At 43.7% G+C, this 18,998-nt stretch overlaps 1 protein-coding gene across 2 annotated transcripts in view; it reads left to right on the top strand.

Moving 5' to 3' along the window:
• CDC16 (cell division cycle 16) overlaps positions 1 to 18,998 on the top strand; it is an 80,507-nt gene that overhangs the window by 27,590 nt on the left and 33,919 nt on the right. For both annotated transcript variants that reach the window (XM_032777818.2, XM_032777819.2), the window contains exons 10-12: positions 2,073 to 2,122; positions 11,179 to 11,252; positions 12,903 to 13,028. In XM_032777818.2, coding sequence (XP_032633709.1) covers positions 2,073 to 2,122; positions 11,179 to 11,252; positions 12,903 to 13,028 — 250 coding nt within the window. The remainder of the gene's footprint in view (positions 1 to 2,072; positions 2,123 to 11,178; positions 11,253 to 12,902; positions 13,029 to 18,998) is intronic.

The following is an 18,998-nucleotide window of genomic DNA, read 5'->3' as shown; positions in this document are numbered from 1 at the left end:
CAGCCGATTCTTGTTTCCAGCTGTTTGTACAGTCATCCATGCTCTTTCCAAAGAAGAACTTGGAGGTCTTTGGAAACAGCTGGAAATGAGACTGAGGAGCCATCATCAAATGGCATGCAGTCTCTCAATGGATGACAGTTTGGGAAATGCTGGCGCAAATGCTGGCATTTGTGTGCACGAGTGGGCCAGTAAAGGCTTGTGTGAACAGACAGCTAGTGTGTGGCAAGTTGGGGCACAAATCTACAACATAGGAGTGTGCTGCATACTAATTAGCCAGGTGGGCCATGCACTAAAAGTTTCCTAGTGTGTTTTGATCTACTCCTCTTTGGAATCAGAACTTTTACTGCATGGTAGCAGGGTCCACCTGGCTAGTTAGTGCCATCTCACTTAAGTGCTGTAGAATTACATCCCAGATTGTTGCATGCTAACTCTCTAGGCAAGTCCTTAGTGTGCTAACTCTTGTTTGTGTGCGATAGATGTGCTTGCAGATTTTGCAGTTGCAATATGAAGTTTGAGTAGCAGCCGTGTTAGTCTGTATCCGCAAAAAGAACGGGAGTACTTGTGGCACCTTAGAGACTAGCAAATATTTTTGAGCATAAGCTTTCGTGGGCTACAGCCCACTTCGAATGCATAGAATGGAACATATATTGAGGAGATATATAGATATATATTACACACACACACACACACGCGTGCACGCGCACACGCACACACACACATATCCATGAAAAGGTGGGAGTTGTCTTACCAACTCTGAGAAGCCAATTAAGTAAGAAAAAAACTTTTGAAGTGATAATCAAGATAGCCCATTAAGTTTTTTTTCTTACTTAATTGGCCTCTCAGAGTTGGTAAGACAACTCCCACCTTTTCATGCTCTCTGTATGTGTATATATGTATATATCCTCAATATATGTTCTGTTCTTTGCATCCGAAGAAGTGGGCTTTAGCCCACGAAAGCTTATGCTCAGATAAATTTGTTAGTCTCTAAGGTGCCACAAGTACTCCTGTTCTAGCTGCAATATAGTCAGCCATTTTCAAAAATGTAGCCAGTAGTCTTGTTTTTCTACAAGTATGTCTTGAGACAACTTTTTTTTTTCATAAAATATGAGGTATATTGCAAACGGTATCTCTTTATGTTGAAGAACATTATCATGAAGGAGCACAATAGTTTATATACTTTTGTCTGGAAAACAAGCCTTATGTCCTCACACAGAATGCAAAATATAGTGTGATTTCTTGTTACACTGCATAAGCTTTATCATCAGAGAACTATGTTTGGTTTCTTAAAGTAATTAAATGATAATAAAAAATGTATTTCAAACTTTACCAAGTAGCACCATTTTTACCAAAAAAAAAAGTAAGAACTCTAGATTCAATTGTTTAACTTTTTTAGCTCTTATTTTCAAGCGTATTTTATTATATGACTTTTGAAGCAACATTTCTGAAGTTTTAAGTTCATGCTATCAAGATTCCAACTAGAGACAAACCAACGTACTTAGTTATTTTTAGTTACAGGCAGATTAACTTTTGAGTTTCTGATGTATTTTGCAAGACTTTTGAAAATGTAAATGTAGTAATCAGTATATATGTTGTTCGGTTCATAACTGTATTAAGATTATAAGAATGGCCATGCTGGGTCAGATCAGTGTTCCACCTAGCCCAGTATCCTGCCATCTGACAGTGGGCAGTGCGAGGTTCTTTGGAGGGAATTCTAAGTTGCTTTAAAGATATTGAAGCATTTAGAAAGGGATTTTCAAAGGTACCTAAGAAAGTGAGGTTTACAGTTCACGTTCTTTCATATACCCTTCACAAACCAATTTTTTTCTTTTGTTGTTTAAATGCAAAATAACTGAATGTTCTAATGTTTCAAATTTGGAAAAAAAAGATGAACATGTGACAGGTCAAATTATTTTTAGTTTCTATCTTTGAAGAATGGAGTATTTGAGTTTATATGCTAATTTGCAATTTGTAATATGAGATGATTTGGCCCTACTTTAGAAAAGTGTATTGGCCAAAATATGTATTAGTGTTTGACATGCTTTAATTTTCTTTTCTTTTTTTCACCCATACAGAGCTATTCTATCTTTCTCATAAATTGGTGGATTTGTACCCAAATAATCCTGTAAGTTGTTATAGGTCCCTATAGTCTATGTCCCTCCAGCTTTGCATAAGTAAAAGCAACAGAAATTGTAATTTAATAATCAGTTTGAACAACCAGAATTCAGACTCAGGAAGAGATAGCGTGGAAACAGTTAATTTATTTCTTTTTTTGTCCTGTACCATAATTTGATTAAATTTACAATCCGTTTAGAATAAAAATATTTTTTAATATAAAATATATTCAGTTTGTAGAATTTGTCGCTGATGGAGATCATGAAAACAGGTACTCCAGCTAGATTTTAAAAAAATAGATCAATTTACAATTACTAACACTATTATTTTAGCTTCAGTAACTAAAAAATAATGTCGTGCTTTTGAGTGTAAAATGATTATCTGCAGCAGGCATGGAGGAATTTTCCTCCCATATTCAAAAGTATTACATAACTGACATTCCTTCAGCATTTCATATTGATGAGAGTCTTCTGATGCACCAAAAGACGGTGTGGCTAAGAAGTTTAAAACCCTTTGTGTAAAAAATAATTGATTTTTAAATCACTTAAATGCTGCATTCTCCCTTCTTGGGGAGATATGTGCAAGAAACCCTTTTCCCCACTTCACAGAATTGTTCCCAGTGATTTTTGCATAGATAACTGAAAAGGCATTGTCTTTTAAAACGTCAAACTTAGTGTCAATGATTTTTAGACATTTGAATACGTTTGTTTTTATAAACAGTGTTCTGATAGTTTGAAAATTTGTGTACTATGCACACTGTTCACTGCTTACTACCAACTTTAACAGTGCATAGAGATAGGGTTCCACCTACGCAATGGACTCTACACATACATAATTGGGCATGTAACTAGGGTACTGTACATTGAAATAAATACAGCTTCATGTATTCAGTGAATACTCTTTCAACTAAGCACATAACTTGTGCAAATATAAGAACTATTCAAATAAACACAATGTGTGGAGAATGTCCCATCATCACTCGCATCAGTGAATTTAAAATACATTTATTTTGTATGTTTCTATGAATCTGAGTTGCATTTGTTTGATTTGTAGGTAGACAATATTTGTTATTAGATCAAAGTCTGATGATGAAAGAGTCAAGCTTACATAGGGCTCTTCTTCAGCTCTGAGTAAGCTCAAAATCTTGTCCTTCACCAACAGATGTTGGTTCAATAACAGATATTACCTCGCCAACCGTGTGTGTCTAATATCCTGGGACCAACACAGCAAACAACTTTCTTTGATTGTGTGATTGATCCTAGTTTTCTCTTTTTTAGAAAACAAATCTAATGTTAAAAAAAAAACCCACTAATCTAAAATTTAGATTATCTGCTCAGAATTCAAAGTCTTCCTTTTAGAGTATCAGAGGGGCAGTTACGTTAGTATGGATCTGTAAAAGCAGTCCTGTGGCACCTTATAGACTAACAGATGTATTGGAGCATGAACTTCTCCAATATTCTCCATATTCTGACCCTATTTCATCTATTATTATGCCTGAAGTTCTTTAGCATCCTCTTGTTGTCAGTGTAAGTTCAGCTGTCTTCCATCTGGCAGAGTACTCTCCTATTGACAAATGGAAAGTCTTCAGCCATCCTACTCTCACAACTTTCCTCAAAAAGAGCTGGATAATGCTTTTTCTCTAGTTATACCTTTCAAAAAATCTGTCCAAATATGTGATTTCAACATAATGCTGACGTAGTTAATGGATGTACATTTTGAGCCTTTGAGAGACTATTTTATTGTGATTGTCTCTGTACATAAAACTTTTAATCATGACTACTTCTGAGAGAAGAGCGAGTGAGCTGAAGGCTTTGATGGCTGATCCTTCATTCACTATATTTCTTGGGACAATATTGCATTGTGTGCTCCTTCATAATTCTTGTCTAAAATAATGTCTGATTTCCAGCTAAATCAGACTATTAATCTCTTGTCTTTATTTCAAAAACATTCTCATCCATGGGGAAATTAGTTTGGATGTTCTTGATGTCAGCTTTGAATTTCTGTTTGTCTAGAATCGGGGTACGGAGGAAGCCATCGGAACTTTTTGTAGCTTTGTAAATGGAATGGCATTTCTATTCAAAACCTGTTGAAAGGTGTTAGATTGTGTAATGAGTAAACTAAGATTATGTCACACAGATTGTGTGACTTGCAGAGATCTCTGTGTCATTTTCCGCTTTTGCCCCGGGGCAGCGGGACTAAAGTTGTCAGCTGATAGGGCCCTGCAGCTCCCAGCCACAGCCAGGGCCCCCCCAGAGCCACAACAGCAGTAGGTGCTGGACCCTCCATCTTCCCATTTTGTCCCAGTTATTTTTATTAAAAGTCAGGGGCAGGTCATGGGCTACCCTGAAATTCTGTTCATTGCCTGTGACCTGTCTGTGACTCACTAAAAATAACTGTGACAAAATCTTAATCTTAGCAATGAGACATGTTATGGCAGGGGTGACGGTACTTAAGTCTTAAGGCTCACTCTCCTGAGGATAAGCCAGATGACCTGATTCCATAACAGAAAACTGCAGTGCTGCTATTTGCAATTCTGTTCATATCTATGCAGCACTGTTCTTTTTGACTTGGAGCATAGAGCTGATGCTTGCTTTAGAAGAACTACTTTGAAATCCTTGTTTAATTAGAATTTCTCAACCAACATTAATGGGGAAATAGTATAGTTAGCTAGACTTCCTCCGGTGAGAGTATGCAAAGGAAACTTCGAGGACGGAAGAAAGGGTACTTACTAGTAATTAGTTTTTCAAAAATGTTGATTCTGCATATTCATACTACTTGCTCACCTATCTCCTCTTCCTTGGAATTCTGCTTTCTTAATAATTTTGGGCTTTAGCGAAAGGAACTGAGACAGTGATTGGGACTTCTCTCGCTTCTTATAACCTCTGCTTTGAATGTTCAAGGATGCATTCCCAGCAACCATTGCTTTTCTAGAAGATTCCTGAGGCATGGTGCCAGGGTATATCCCATAACTGAAAACATGAGGTGGCACACTTATACTAGTGGTCCTGTTGAGGATGTTGAATTATAACCTTTAGTTATTACTAAGTCCGGTTCTTGCAGTGACTGTAACTGCCACCACATTTAACACATACAAAAAGGTGCTCTTTCTATTCTGTTCAGTTATAATGTTGACTGAATTATTACAATTTGTACATTGTGTAACACAATTCTTTTGTTACATCTGAGTTGAGAGTTCATTGAACCTGTTAAAATATCAATGGATATGTTATGATTTCATTGTTATATATTGCTAACCTCTTAGGTAAGACAGTTAGGATATATACTTGATATGCATGTGCAGAGGGCGTTTTTCCAAGTAAGTCAGTTGAGATGTTCAAGCCTTAAAACTTTTTTAAATCAAAATAAAATGAATTTATGTCATAAGCTAAGTACTTATAAAATTCCTGTTCTTTCTCTCTTCCTTTTTCAAACACTGAGGGCTGGCCTACACTGAAAAGTTACATTGACATAGCTATGTTTCTCAAGGGTGTGAAGAATTCACATCCTCGAGAGTCGTGGTTAAACCGACCTAATTCCCGGTGTAGACAGTGCTAAGTTGACAGAAGCATTCTTCTGTTGGCCCACCTACTGCCTTTGGGGGAGGTAGATTTTCTACAGCAATGGGAGAACCGCTCCCATCACTAGATAGTGGCAATGACTACACTACAAACTTTGGTTGGTGCAAGTTACACCGACATAAAGCTGCTGCATTTCGTGTATCACTTGTGCATGTGCATACTTGGCTCCTTGTGTCGGCACTGAATGCACTCACCAGGAGTGCTTATGTCAATACACAGTGCGGTGCACAATGGGTGTAGGTATCCCAGTATGCAACTACTCTCCAGCACACTGTATTTTGGGAAGTTTGGCAGCGCATGATGGGCAGAAATGAGTTCCACAGGGTGACTGGGAGCAAGGGGTCAACTTTCCAGTGTGCAGCTGTTTCCATCCCATAATGTCATCCATATCTCATAATTTTTCCATCTTTTTTAAAAATCCCACAAACCCTTGTGGCCTTTCTCCTTTCAGAGAATGGCAGACAGAAAACATGGAACCTGCACAGCTCTGCATTATTGTCATAAGCATTCCAAAGATAGGACACATGATCCTTCAGTATTTCTAGAGCCATAAGAGCAACAGAATCAGCAGGGAACATGACGATTTCTTGAAGGGTCGATTGCTGTGGGACATAGTGAGAACCAATTCAAGGTTTTTGATGGCATTCCCAGAGCAGCTGCTGCTGCTGGAACACTGCTCCTGGCCCAAGAAATAAGCACTGACTGGTAGGATCAAATTGTTATGCAGCCTTGGGATGATGAGCAGTGGCTGTATAACTTTCGAATGCACAAAGCCACATTCCTAAATGCTGAATTCACCCCAGCCCTTCCGCATTGGGATGCAGGATGAGAGCTGCACTGACAGTGGAGAAGCAAGTGGTGATTGCACTGAGGAAATCACGATGCTGGATTGCTACCAGTCAGTGAGAAACCATTTTGGAGCTGGAAAATCCACTGCCCAGGTGTTGTCATGTGAGTGTGCAGGGCCATTAATCATTTCCTACTACACAGGATTTGTGGCTCTCAGCAATGTGCAGGGCATCGTGGATGGATTTGCAGCAGTGGGGTTCCTAAACTGCAGTGGCTCAATAGATGGTGCACACAACCCGATTTTGGTGCCATACCATCTTGCCACAGTGCAGATCAACAAAAAGGGCTACTTTTCTTTGGTTATGTAAGCATTGTTGCATCACTGGGGATGCTTCATGGACAGAAATTTTGGCTGCTCAGGGAAGGTGCATGATGCTCACATCTTTAAGAACACAAGACTGTTCAGAAAGCTACAAGCAGGGACTTTCTTTCCCGACCAGCAGATTACCATTGGTAATATTGAAATGTCAGTAGTGATCCTGGGGGGAACTAGTGTACCCCTTGCTCCCTTGGCTCATGGAGCCATACACTGGCCACCTTGACAGCATCAAGGAAAGATTCAACTACCAGCTCAGCAAGAGCAGAATAACAGTTGAATGTGCTTTTGGTAGATTGAGGGGATGCTGTTGTTGTTTACTCACAAGATTGGATCTCAGTGGAAAAAATAACTTCCAATAGTTATAGCTGCCTGCTCTGCATAGTATCTGTGAAACAAAGGGGGAAAAGTTACCACTGGGTTAGAGGATGGAGTTAGAGCTGCTATCTGCTGAGATTGAACAGCCAAACACAAGGACTATTAGAAGAGCTCAGCACAGAGCCTTATAGCTCAAGGAGGCTTTTAAAGACCGCTTTAACATTGAGCCACAGTAATATGTTGTGGTCTGTTGTGCTCTTCCTGGCCTTGCTGTTTTGAGGCCTGTTAGGAATTGTGTGGTGCTTGCTGTATATCTATGAATATAACACAGTCAATGCACCTATTAATTTTGCAGTGCTTCCTGTATATTTATGATTATTACACTGTTTATCATGAATCCTAATGGTTGTCACACTGTGCTGTAACAAGCCATTAGGTGCTTTCAGAATTGCTAAGCACTCTGCAGCATATGTTGTGAATTAATAAAGATAAATTATTTTCCAAATAATAGACTTTTATTCAGTAAGAAAACCAGCGCAAAATAAAGTTGGTGCAATTTAAAGTCCACTACATTAAAAATGCAATAAATTAATGGAACAGAATTTAACAAGGGATTGCTTATGTCCACACAGCAACCATGGCTTCACAGGTCAGTGTGTGTGAAGCTGTGGTTGTCCTTAATGTCCCCCTGGGATAGAGTGGTAGGAAGAGGGATGCATCCCTTGATACCATATGGAATGTTGAGGCGGTGTGAAGGGTGGTGCTGTACAGGATTTCTCCATGGATTGCTAAGTGAGACAAGAGTCTGCAGCATCTGTGTTTGGTGCCAGAGAAATCCCATTATGTGATGGGGCAAGGGCAGATAGCTATAGAAAAGTAGTGGGAGATAGATATATTAGCCCCAGGTTAAACAAGTCCTTGGTACCAGGATAAGTAAATGGCAGCTGCTCCAGGTCAATTAAGACACGTGGGGCCAATTAAGAGCTTTCCAGAAGGCAGGGGGGATGCTAGGTTGATTGGGACACCTGAAGCCAGTCAGGGGCTGGCTGAAACTAGTTAAAAGCCTCCCAGTTAGTCAGGTGGGCACGTATGTCAGGAGCTATGAGAAGTTGCGCTGTTGGAGAGACTGAGCTGTACACACCATATCAGGCACAAGGAGGGAGGCCCTGAGGTAAGGGTGGAGTGGAGCTTGAGGAAGTGGGGGGCTGCTGTGGGGGAGTAGGCCAGGGAATTGTACGTGTCCTGTTCCTAAAAGGTCAGCTACCATAGCTGATACTATTAGGGTCCCTGGGCTGGAGCCCGGAGTAGAGGGTGGGCCCGGGCTCCACCCCTTTGCCCCCTGATTAATCACTGAGACTGGGAGACAACAGAGACTGTACAAAGGAGGATAGTTTTTCCTCACTGCCTCGCTGGCTTATGATGGAAATGGCTCAGTGGACTGTGACCCTTGTCTTTAGAGAGAGAAGGGTTAAGTGGAGGGTCACAGTGTGCCTCTGAGGCTAGTGAAATCAGTCAGGAAACGCAGGACCCACAGAGATAAGGACAGAGCTTTGTCACACCTGATACATCTCTTCTTTTCCTGCTGGGACTCCTGGGTCTTTCTCCTGCCCACTCTTTCCTTTTCCAGGCATCTGCAGTACTCGCCTTCCAGGCCCTTTTGGTAATAGTCTGATAAAGCACTGGCTTGCAGTACCTCCTTGAACATTGTATCCAGGGTCGTCGTCTTTCTCTTCCTTATCTAGCTCAAGTGTTCTGTGCGTGTGGAGGAAGAATTCCTCAAGACCACAGTGGCAGCAGCTGTACATAAAACACAGAGATAAAGTCATAACAGAAAGTGAAAGTTATGATTCAGAACTCCCTTCCCTTGCTCCCCTAAAATTTTAAACAAGACATGCTTATTGACGCTTCTGCTTCGGGGTGCCTGTGCATGGTGCTACTCTCAGCACCAGCCATGGTGCATATAGCCTGTCAGGAGTGAGGAAAATGAGGAGGGAATTGCTCTGTTGCATTCAACTGAATATAGGGCAGTGGTACTGAATACTGGTACCATTTTCCACATGCAGTGGGGATTTTAGCTGGCATCTTACTCTTGAAGGAAACAAAGGCACTGGGAGCACAGCCGCTGCTGGTGTCCCAAAGCTGCCCAGGCGCATATGCTGCTATCTTGCATATTGCAATGGTGCTATCGAAGCCATCACCGACTGGCATGGGAAAGTGTCCTGTTGTGGAGAAAGAAGGCTGCCATCCTTAGAAACCTTCAGGAGAGAATTTGAAAGTACCTTCACGAATGTTCTATTGAGATCTCTCAAGAGGATTCAAGGGATATTTCTGTGTATATAAACTGCTCTGCATGGCCCCCTGCCTAACTGTACAGGAGAAAGAAAAGCAGATAACGCTACCTCTCTTCGTTATCACCTATCACCTCTTGCAAGAGTAAATTAATGAAAAGTCAATAGCTGTAACCTGTTAATTTTGGAGTGCCATCAGTACATCATTGCAATGGAAATACAATTACACATCTGATATTCCTGCTTCTGCAGTGGACTCGCCAGTGCTTGACTGCTGGGACTGACTGGACTGCGTAGAGTCTCAAACAGGTCCTGGCTCGCAGCATAGATGGATCCCCCCCAGTTGCATGTCCCCAATTCCCCTCACTGTTCATGCCAGTAGCTTGTGGCTTGGCCTCCTCGGAATTATCCACAGAGGCAGTGGGATCTCTGCCAAATATGGCATGCAGCTTCTTGTAAAAGTAACAGGTCTGCAGCACAGCATTGGAGTGACTGCTGGCCCGCCTTGCTTTGTGATATGCCTGACTCAGATCCTTTTGCATTCACACACCACTGCTGCTGGTCCTTGTTGTACCGCTTCTCCTGCATTCCCCATGCAATCTGCTCATAAATATCCATGTTGCTGTGGTTGGTCTATATCTGTGCTTGCACAATCTCTTCTTCCCACAGGCCCAGAAGATCTAATATCTCTTGTGTGCTCCACACTGGAGTGCATCTGGAGCATGAAGCCAGCATGGTTAGCTTGGCAATTGCACACAACAATGGGGAGCTGCTATATGTGCTTGCCAAGCTGGACAATCCGGAAAAGACATTACAAAAAGTTGCAGGGCTTTAAAGGGGAGGTGGGCCATCTAGTCTCTGTGACCCCTGGGCAGTGTAGTTCACAATTATGACCAAAGTGGTCAGTATCTGGCATTGTGGGACAGGTGCTGGAAGACTGTTAGGGTCAACATAAATGGAGTATCTGCACTCTCGCTGCATCGATATGAGTACATGGCTCAGTGTTGCTTGGGGAGATGGTGTTACTGTGTTGCTGTAACAGGGCACTTGCATCGGTGGGAGGCAAATTTGAGCATAGACACATGCACAACTGGGTCAACACAAGATGGCTTATGTCAAATTAACTTTAAAGTGTAGACCAAGCCTAAGCATTTACACAGAAGTGCTACAGCTAAATGTAGGCATAGCCTAAGAGAGTATTCAAAGACATCAGTGGCAAATGACTGTTGGCATTAGTTAAGTGCTTAATACTTATTGAAAGTAATTTGCAGTTGGTGCCTTTGAATATCACCCTGTAAATCTTTGACCAAGTTATAATAGTTGGGAGAAAAATAGAATACATTCAGGGTTATTTTTCCCTCCTTTCCATTTTTTCTAAGGGCTCGTCTGCACATGAAGTTTTCCTTTTAACTCCATGTGTGGGGCCTCTTATTCTGTGTATAAACATAGTGTCTTAACTCATTTTGAACCCTATTTAGGTGAGGCTTTAAGTGGATGAGTTACAAATCATTGAAAACTGTTTATAGTGGAAACAGGTCTAGCTATGCTAATAGATGCTGCTATAATAATTTGAAACTCTGAGAGTGATAACTTCAAGCAAAATATTGTAACTTTTTCTGAATGCTCTCTGTTCCCTGCCCTGTATCATTATTTGTAGATGTATCATTTTCATTATCTGCTGTACTCTTAGTATTGTTCTTTTGACATTGATGTTTAGGTCTCATGGTTTGCGGTAGGATGTTATTATCTCATGGTCGGTCACAAAAATGAACATGCCAGAAGATATCTCAGGTAAAAGCTTAACTTCATATCCAATAATATTAGATTTATTATTGTGTTGCTTATGACTTGTTAGGTCAATATTATTCAGGATTTAATTTTCAAATAAAGAATAGTTAACTATAAAAGTATTACACAAGAGCTGTTCATTGCAAATAAATGTAATTACAGAAACCTAGGAATCCTGGCTGCTGTATGTCCCTTGTGTTTACCCTTTCTTTGATATGGCAATCAATCAAAAATGTTTTGTTGCGAACTGGCCCTCATATGAGGGATATTGCAAGTGAATCCAGTCATTGGGTCCCATGTGCTTCTAACTGATTCTAATTCTAGTGACGCTCTGGAACTCTAGAGCATACTTTCAAGCTTAGACATCTTGTCTGATGAAAATAACAAAGGCCTGAGATGCATCTTCCCCATCTCTGATGTCACCTGTTCTGTGAGTCTGAAATTTGTCAGTGTTTCAGCCTCCTCTCGCCTTCATGTTTCTCTTGTGGTGATGGTTGGCTCCGTTCACAGAGTCTCTGCTCTTAAATAGGGCCTCAGTCTCTGTGCCATGTACTGAAATTGAAGCTCCAGACACTCCAGTCATGCTTGCCCCCTTCTTGTGGGCTCTCGTGTGTTGACACTATTGTTCCATGGCTAAGGGGCAGTAGTTGGCAGATGATCAACGTTGATGACCCTAAATTGCAGTTTTGATGGCTTTTTGGTGACAGTGCTTCAAAGAAGTGTCAAACACTTTCTTTCCCAGGCAGGGCAGCTGTCTGGAATGGAGAAAAATAGGCTTGCCTTAGGCAAGCCCAGACTTTTGCACTCACGTAGGCAATATTTCCACCCACAGACTATGTCTACACTTACAAGCTTACAGAGGCACAACTGTACCAATACAGCTGTGTTATGCCAATGGGAGAGAGCTCACCCGTCGACATAATAAAACCAGCTTAATGAGTGGCGGTTGCTATGTCGGCGGAAGAGGGTCTCCTGCCGACATAGTGCTGGTGCACGTGAGTGCTTATGCCAGCAAAATGTTTGTTACTCAGGGGAGGGTTTTTTCAAATCCCTGAGCGACAGAAGTTTTGCTAACATAAGTGCTAGTGTAGACATGGCCTAACTATGACATAGAAACGTCATAATTTGACATTACCATTTTCCACTTTCACATGTTTAACATTGTTTACACTTCATGAATAGAGATTTTCTAATATAATGTAGTTGTTTTTGTTTGCTCTTTGTTGGTGTCTTTAAGATTTATATGTAGATATAAAAAACATACCTTTTTTCATGCATTCACACCATTAAATTTAGTTCCTTGCAGTAAGAATTTAGTTCATCAGTTTACCTTTGGTGTTTCACTATGCACACTTACCAGCACTATCTAAATAATATAGTTTAGAAATTTGCTAAAATCAGTTTAGAAAATGAGAATAATACATTCTCTTAAAATGTCAAATAATGCCTGTCAAAAGGTAAGCTTTCACCAGTATGATAATCATTTAGAGACAAAGTTCTTTATTAAACACTCATTAGTTTACTACAAATTTATTAAATATATACATGATACACAGACTATTTATACTTCACCAGGCTTACTGCTTAAGTGTTCCAATAAGATGAATATAATGAATTGGTCTGATTGTGTGTGTGTGTGTGTGTGTGTTTTAGCAAAGCCACTACACTTGAGAGAACCTATGGACCAGCTTGGATAGCATATGGACATTCATTTGCAGTTGAGAGTGAGCATGACCAAGCAATGGCTGCTTACTTCACAGCAGCACAGCTAATGAAAGGGTATGTCAAAATTAAACTATGCCATTTTGTATATATTTTTTTCATTGGTAAAAATACACTTAAGGCAATAACTCAAATGGAAACTTCAGTACCAGGCAAACTAGTTGAAACTACAGGAAAGAACAGAATTATCAGACACTTAGATGAATATGATTTGTTGGGGAAGAGTTGACATGGCTTTTGTGAAGGGAAATCATGCCTCATCAATCTACTAGAATTCTTTGAAGGAGTCAACAAGCATATGGACACACGTGATCCAGTAGATACAGTGTACTTAGATTTTCAGAAAGCCTTTGACAAGGTCCCTCACCAAAGGCTCTTAAGCAAAGTAAGCTGTCATAGGATAAGAGGGATGGTCCTATCATGGATCGGTAACTGGTAAAAATGTAAGAAACAAAGAGTGTGAATAAATGGTCAGCTTTCAGAATGGGGAGTGGTAAATAGTAGTGTCCCGCAGGGGTCTGTACTGTTCAACATATTCATAAATGATCTGGAAAAAGGGGTAAACAGTGAGGTGACAAAATTTGAGGATGATACAAAACTGCTCAAGATAGTTAAGTCCAAAGCAGACTGCGAAGAGTTATAAAGGAATCTCACAAAACTGGGTGACAGGGCAACAAAATGGCAGATGAAATTCAGTGCTGATAAATGCAAAGTAATGCTCATTGGAAAACATAATCCCAACTATAAATATAAAATGATGGGGTCTAAATTAGCTGTTATTGCTCAAGAAAGAGTTCTTGGAGTCATTGTGGGTAATTCTCTGAAAACATCCACTCAGTGTGCAGCGGCAGTGAAAACAGCTAACAGAATGTTGGGAATCATTAAGAAAGGGATAGATAATAAGACAGAAAATATAATATTGCCTTTCTCTAAATCCATAGTATTCCCACGTCTTGAATAATGTGTGCAGATGTGGTCACCCCATCTCAAAAAAGATATATTGGAATTAGAAAAGGTTCAGAAAAGGGCAGCAAAAATTATTAGGGGTAAGGAACGGCTTCCATATGAGAAGACTTTAAAAAGACTGGGACTTTTCAGTCTGGAAAAGAGACAGTTAAGCGGGGATATGGTAGGGGTCTATAAAATCATGACTGGTGTGGAGAAAGTAAATAAGGAAGTGTTTTATACTCCTCAAGAACTAGAGGTCACTAAATGAAATTAATAGGCGGCAGGTTTAAAAGAGAAGAGTATTTTTTCACAATGCACAGTCAACCTGTGGAACTCCTTGCCATAGGATGTGGTGAAGGCCAAGACTATAACAGGGATCAAAAAAGAACTAGATAAATTCATGGAGGATAGGGTCCATCGATGTCTATTAGCCAGGATGTGGAGGGATGGTGTCCTTAGCCTCTGTTTGCCAGATGCTGGGAATGAGCGACAAGGGATGGATCACTTGATGAATACCTGTTCTGTTCATTCCCTCTGGGGCACCTGGCATTGGCCACTGGCATAAAAGACAGGATCCTGAGCTAGATGGACATTTGGTTTGACCCAATATGGCCGTTCTTATGTTGAAAACAAGGGAGGAAAAAGATAAGTAGTGTTCCATTATCCTTCTGCTTGTTGAATTCATCATTTGTATTTGAGTATTGCTTACAGTTTAAAAGTTTAGATAGTGTTACTACCTAGTGTGTTATTAAAGTCCAGTTATTTGTCTTTTCAGTTTATAGGTAAAGAAGCAGAACTGGATTAAACTCAGAATTAACTTGGGGATAGGAAAGGGCAATACATATTTCTAGGCTAAAATACTAGTAAACATTAGAATTAACTTCTTACTAAACATTTTCCCTTTTAAGGTACTCTTCAGATTAGTACTTCATTTGGAATCTATTTCATGTAGCGTTACATAATACATATTCTTCCTTGACTTACTGCACATTTTGATCCCATTTAGTGTCCATGTGCCTCAGCATGGGTGTTTGGAACATTTTCATTAGCAGCGTCCAGTAGCAGTGGTCCATGCACCCTGTATGCCTCCCTGCTGCACCCTCACAGGGCATAAAGGGCACAGCAACCCCAACCGCCTTAGGCAGCGAGTTGTAACAACATAAGAGTCTCTTTGTAGTAACCTTGTTACTTAGCATTTAGTCTGATAGTTGGTAGTTAATTTGTTTATAGGTAGTAGGTTAGTGCACTTGTTACTGTTTAAATTAGCTTGTTTGCAGTAGGTATGGGGGAAAAAGCAATTTATGGCAGAGCCCAAATCTCTGGGCTTCAAGACAGGCCCTTTTGTAGGGGGGCTGTTCTTGTGACTGACACCAAGACAGGTACCTTTTCTGTCTGGTTGAGGAACATTGTTGCAGAGCGTGTGATTTGCAAGTCCTTCAAGAAGCACACACAAAAGGAGAAACAGTTCAGCTTTTTTCTTATGGAAAAGTCCAGGAGAGCTATGTCTGACTCAGCGTGAACTTGGTACAGAGGCTTCTGTTTTCACAGCTTATCTCGCCAGTGATCTTGTCACCAGAAATGTGTCAGCTAATTCAGCAGCATTTAAAAAGATGAGATTCAGAAAGGTCAATCAGAGGAGGCAGGGACTCCCATTTTTAGAGGACTGAATGACTCTAAAGGCCTGGTCTATACCCAGGGCCAGCTCTAGGATTTTTGCTGCCCCAAGCAAAAGAAAAAAGTTGGCTGTCCCCCTTTTTTTTCGTGCCTCTCAGTCCGGCCCCAACTCCACCCCTTCCAAACCCCTTCCCCAAATCCCCAGCCCCGCCTCCTCCCCCGGGCGTGCCACATTTCCCCCCCCCATTGTTTCCTGGGGGCCTCCCGCAACCTCCCACCCTAGCTCACCTCTGCTCCGCCTGTTCCCCCGGGTGTGCTGCCACTCCGCTTCTCCCCCCTCCCTCTCAGGCGAGAGAGGGCAGATAAGCGGGAGCAGTGGCGCATTGAGGGGAGCAGGTGGAGTGGAGGTGAGCTAGGGTGGTGGGGCGCAGGAAGTAACGGGGTAGAGGAACCGCTCCCCACTCCAGCTCACCTCCGCCTCCCCCGAGCGTCCCACTGCTCAGCTTCTCCCTCCCTTCCTCCCTCCCACGCTTGCTGCATGTGAAATAGCGGCAGCGCGTTCAGGGGAGCAGGCGGAGCGGAGGTGAGCTAGGTTGGAGGGGGCACAGGAAGTAACGAGGGGTAGAGGAACCACTCCCTGCTCCAGCTCACCTCCACTCCACGATCGCCACCTCCCCTGAGCGCCCCACTGCTCGGCTTCTCCCTCCCTGCTTCTCGGCTTCTCCTCCCTCCCAGACTTGCTACGTGAAACAGCTGTTTCACGTGCAGCAAGCCTGGGAGGGATGGGGGAGAAGCAGAGCAGCGGCAGCATGCTCAGGGGAGCAGGCGGAGGCAGAGTGGAGGCGAAGTGGGGGCACTTTTTGCCCATGCCCTGGAGTCAGGACCTATGATGGCTGGCGCCAGAATGCCACCCCTAGAAATGTGCCGCCCCAAGCAGTTGCTTGTTTTGCTGGTCCCTGGACCCGGCCCTGTCTATGCCTAAGTTGATCTAGCCACGGTTGCCTAGGGCTGTGAAAAATTTCATGCCCTGAACACTGTAGTTCTTCTTTGAGTGCTTGCTCATATCGATTCCAATTAGGTGTGCGCGCGCGGCGTGCACGCTCGTCGGAAGATTTTTACCCTAGCAACACTCGGTGAGTCGGCTGGGCACCCCCTGGAGTGGCGCTGTTATGGCACTGGATATATACCCCTGCTGACCCAACGGCCCTTCAGTTCCTTCTTACTGCCTGTGATGGTCGTTGGAACTGTGGAGCGTGGCTTTGCTGATCTCAGCATCCCTAGCTACTCGTAGTTCTTTGCTGTTACTGTGTGTATAGTTCGAGTTCTTGTACTTATAGTTAGTATTAGTTGTTGTCTTTATAGTTAGTGTATATAGTTTGAGGGGGGATCGGGGATTAGCCCCTTTCCTCCACCCCGGTATGGGCCCAGGCCCAAGGCACCGGGATTCAAACTTTGCTCGGCGTGCCAAAAGCCGATGCCAGTAGGGGATCCCCACAACTCCTGCCTCAAGTGCCTAGGGGAATCCCACCTTACCGATAAATGCCGCATCTGCAAGTCGTTTAAACCAAGGACGAAGAAAGAGTGGGACTTTCGATTGAAACAGCTCCTCATGGAGTCGGCACTAAGTCCTGCAGCGTCGGCACCGAGCGCCCAACAGACTGCTTCAGTAAGGAGCACCCCTTCGGCCCCGGACCGCTCCGGTACCGAGAAGGAGTTCGGCACCGACCCTTACCGGCACCGACATCTGCTCGGCACCGCTCCCTGTCCCCGAGACCCGGGAAGCAACATAGTGCTTCAACTTCTGCTCCACGGAAGGAGCGCTCTTCTAAGACGGTTTGTCCGGCACCATCATCTGCCCCGGCACCGTCGACTGTGGCACCGCAGATTGCGCCTCCGCCAAGCACGGCACCATCGATTCTGGTCCCACAAGGGCCATCGAGTCCGGTGCCTGACAGCTCCCCAGCTCATGCTGTGGTTTAGTTTGCCCTCCCTTCTATGCCAGAGACCTTCTCCACGGCAAGAGAGAGCTCATCGCAATGACGGAGTCAACATGGCCTCAACCCCCGGCACTGCCGGTGCGGGTCATACAATCCATCGGCAAGCCGACCATGGTAAGGCCTCCTTCCGTTGGTCCACCAGAGAGACATGGTTCAAGATCCCGGTCTCGCAGACGCTCTTGATCGTGCCATTCCCGCTCCCAGCACCGCTCGCAGTCCGGGCACCGCTCTCCATTGCGGTATTGGTCGCACTCGCAGCACCGTTCGACGTCTCCTCTTTCACCGGACAGATACTCCTGGTACCGATCCGGCTCACGGCACTGATCTTGGCACCGTGTATCCCACAGTCGCTCCAGACGAAGGGACTCGAGATCTCGGTTGACCTCCTGGCACCGATACGGTAGAAGGTCCCGGTCTTGCTCACGGTGCTGATATAACTCCCAGTACTGCTCCCTGGCACCGCCCTGGGCCCGAGTGTCAAGAACAGTGGCGCCCTGCCAGGGCCTATCGGCACCGCCGTGGCCTTCCAGACACACATCGGTGTCATCGCAGGCTGGTAGCGCATCCTATCATCAGGAGCGTGACTCTGACGTCCCCAACCATATATTCCCAGAGAGACAGAGCCATGAGCAAGGGCCTCATCACTGGTCCTTCTGGACACCGTGGGCATACCACTAAAGCCAAGGTGCCCTATCTGGCTCAGCGGCTGGCCCTGTCAAAACACCGGGTACCAGAGGCGACATTAAGCCGCCGCCCCCCTACGGGCACGGATGAGGCTCCAATTCCATCTGCAGTCACAGAGGTTCCACCGGATGCAGATGATGCCCCTCAAGTACAGGAGCCACCACAGGACCCTTTGGTCCCGGGCCTCTCCTCCTCCTCCTCCTCCTCGCCTGATGAGGCGGTGGCAGGGACATCCTCCTCAGGCCCTCCACCAATTGACCTCAGGGCCCATCAGGACCTTTTGAAGCGAGTGGCTCAGAATACGAACTTGCAGGTGGAGGAGGTCCCTGAAATAGATGACCCGGTCATAGGCATCCTATTGGCTGATGCACTTACTAGAGTCACTCTTCCGTTCATCCGCACCATACAGGCTAATGCGGACACCATTTGGCAACTGCCAGCTTCAATTCCACCTACAACAAGGGGAATAAAGAGAAAATATATGGTCCCCTGAAAGGAATGTGAATATCTCTACACTCACCCACCTCCTTGCTCTCTAGTTGTCCAATCGGTGAACGAACGGGAGCATCATGGCCAACAAGCCCCGGCTCCTAAGTCAAAGGAGGCTAGGCGCATGGACCTCTTAGGCTGCAGAATATACTCAGCCGGGGGCCTCCAACTTAGGGTGGCGAACCAACAAGCCCTCCTAAGGAGGTATAACTTTAACACTTGGGTGTCCTTGGGGAAGTTTATGGAGCTTCTTCCCCAGGAGTCCTATCAAGAATTCACGGCCCTACTTGAGGAG

The sequence above is a fragment of the Chelonoidis abingdonii genome, chromosome 1 (genome assembly GCF_003597395.2).
Source record: "Chelonoidis abingdonii isolate Lonesome George chromosome 1, CheloAbing_2.0, whole genome shotgun sequence".
Classification (NCBI taxonomy): domain Eukaryota; kingdom Metazoa; phylum Chordata; order Testudines; family Testudinidae; genus Chelonoidis; species Chelonoidis abingdonii.
Note: the sequence above shows the minus strand (reverse complement) of the source record. Positions and strands in the feature narration are given on the sequence as shown.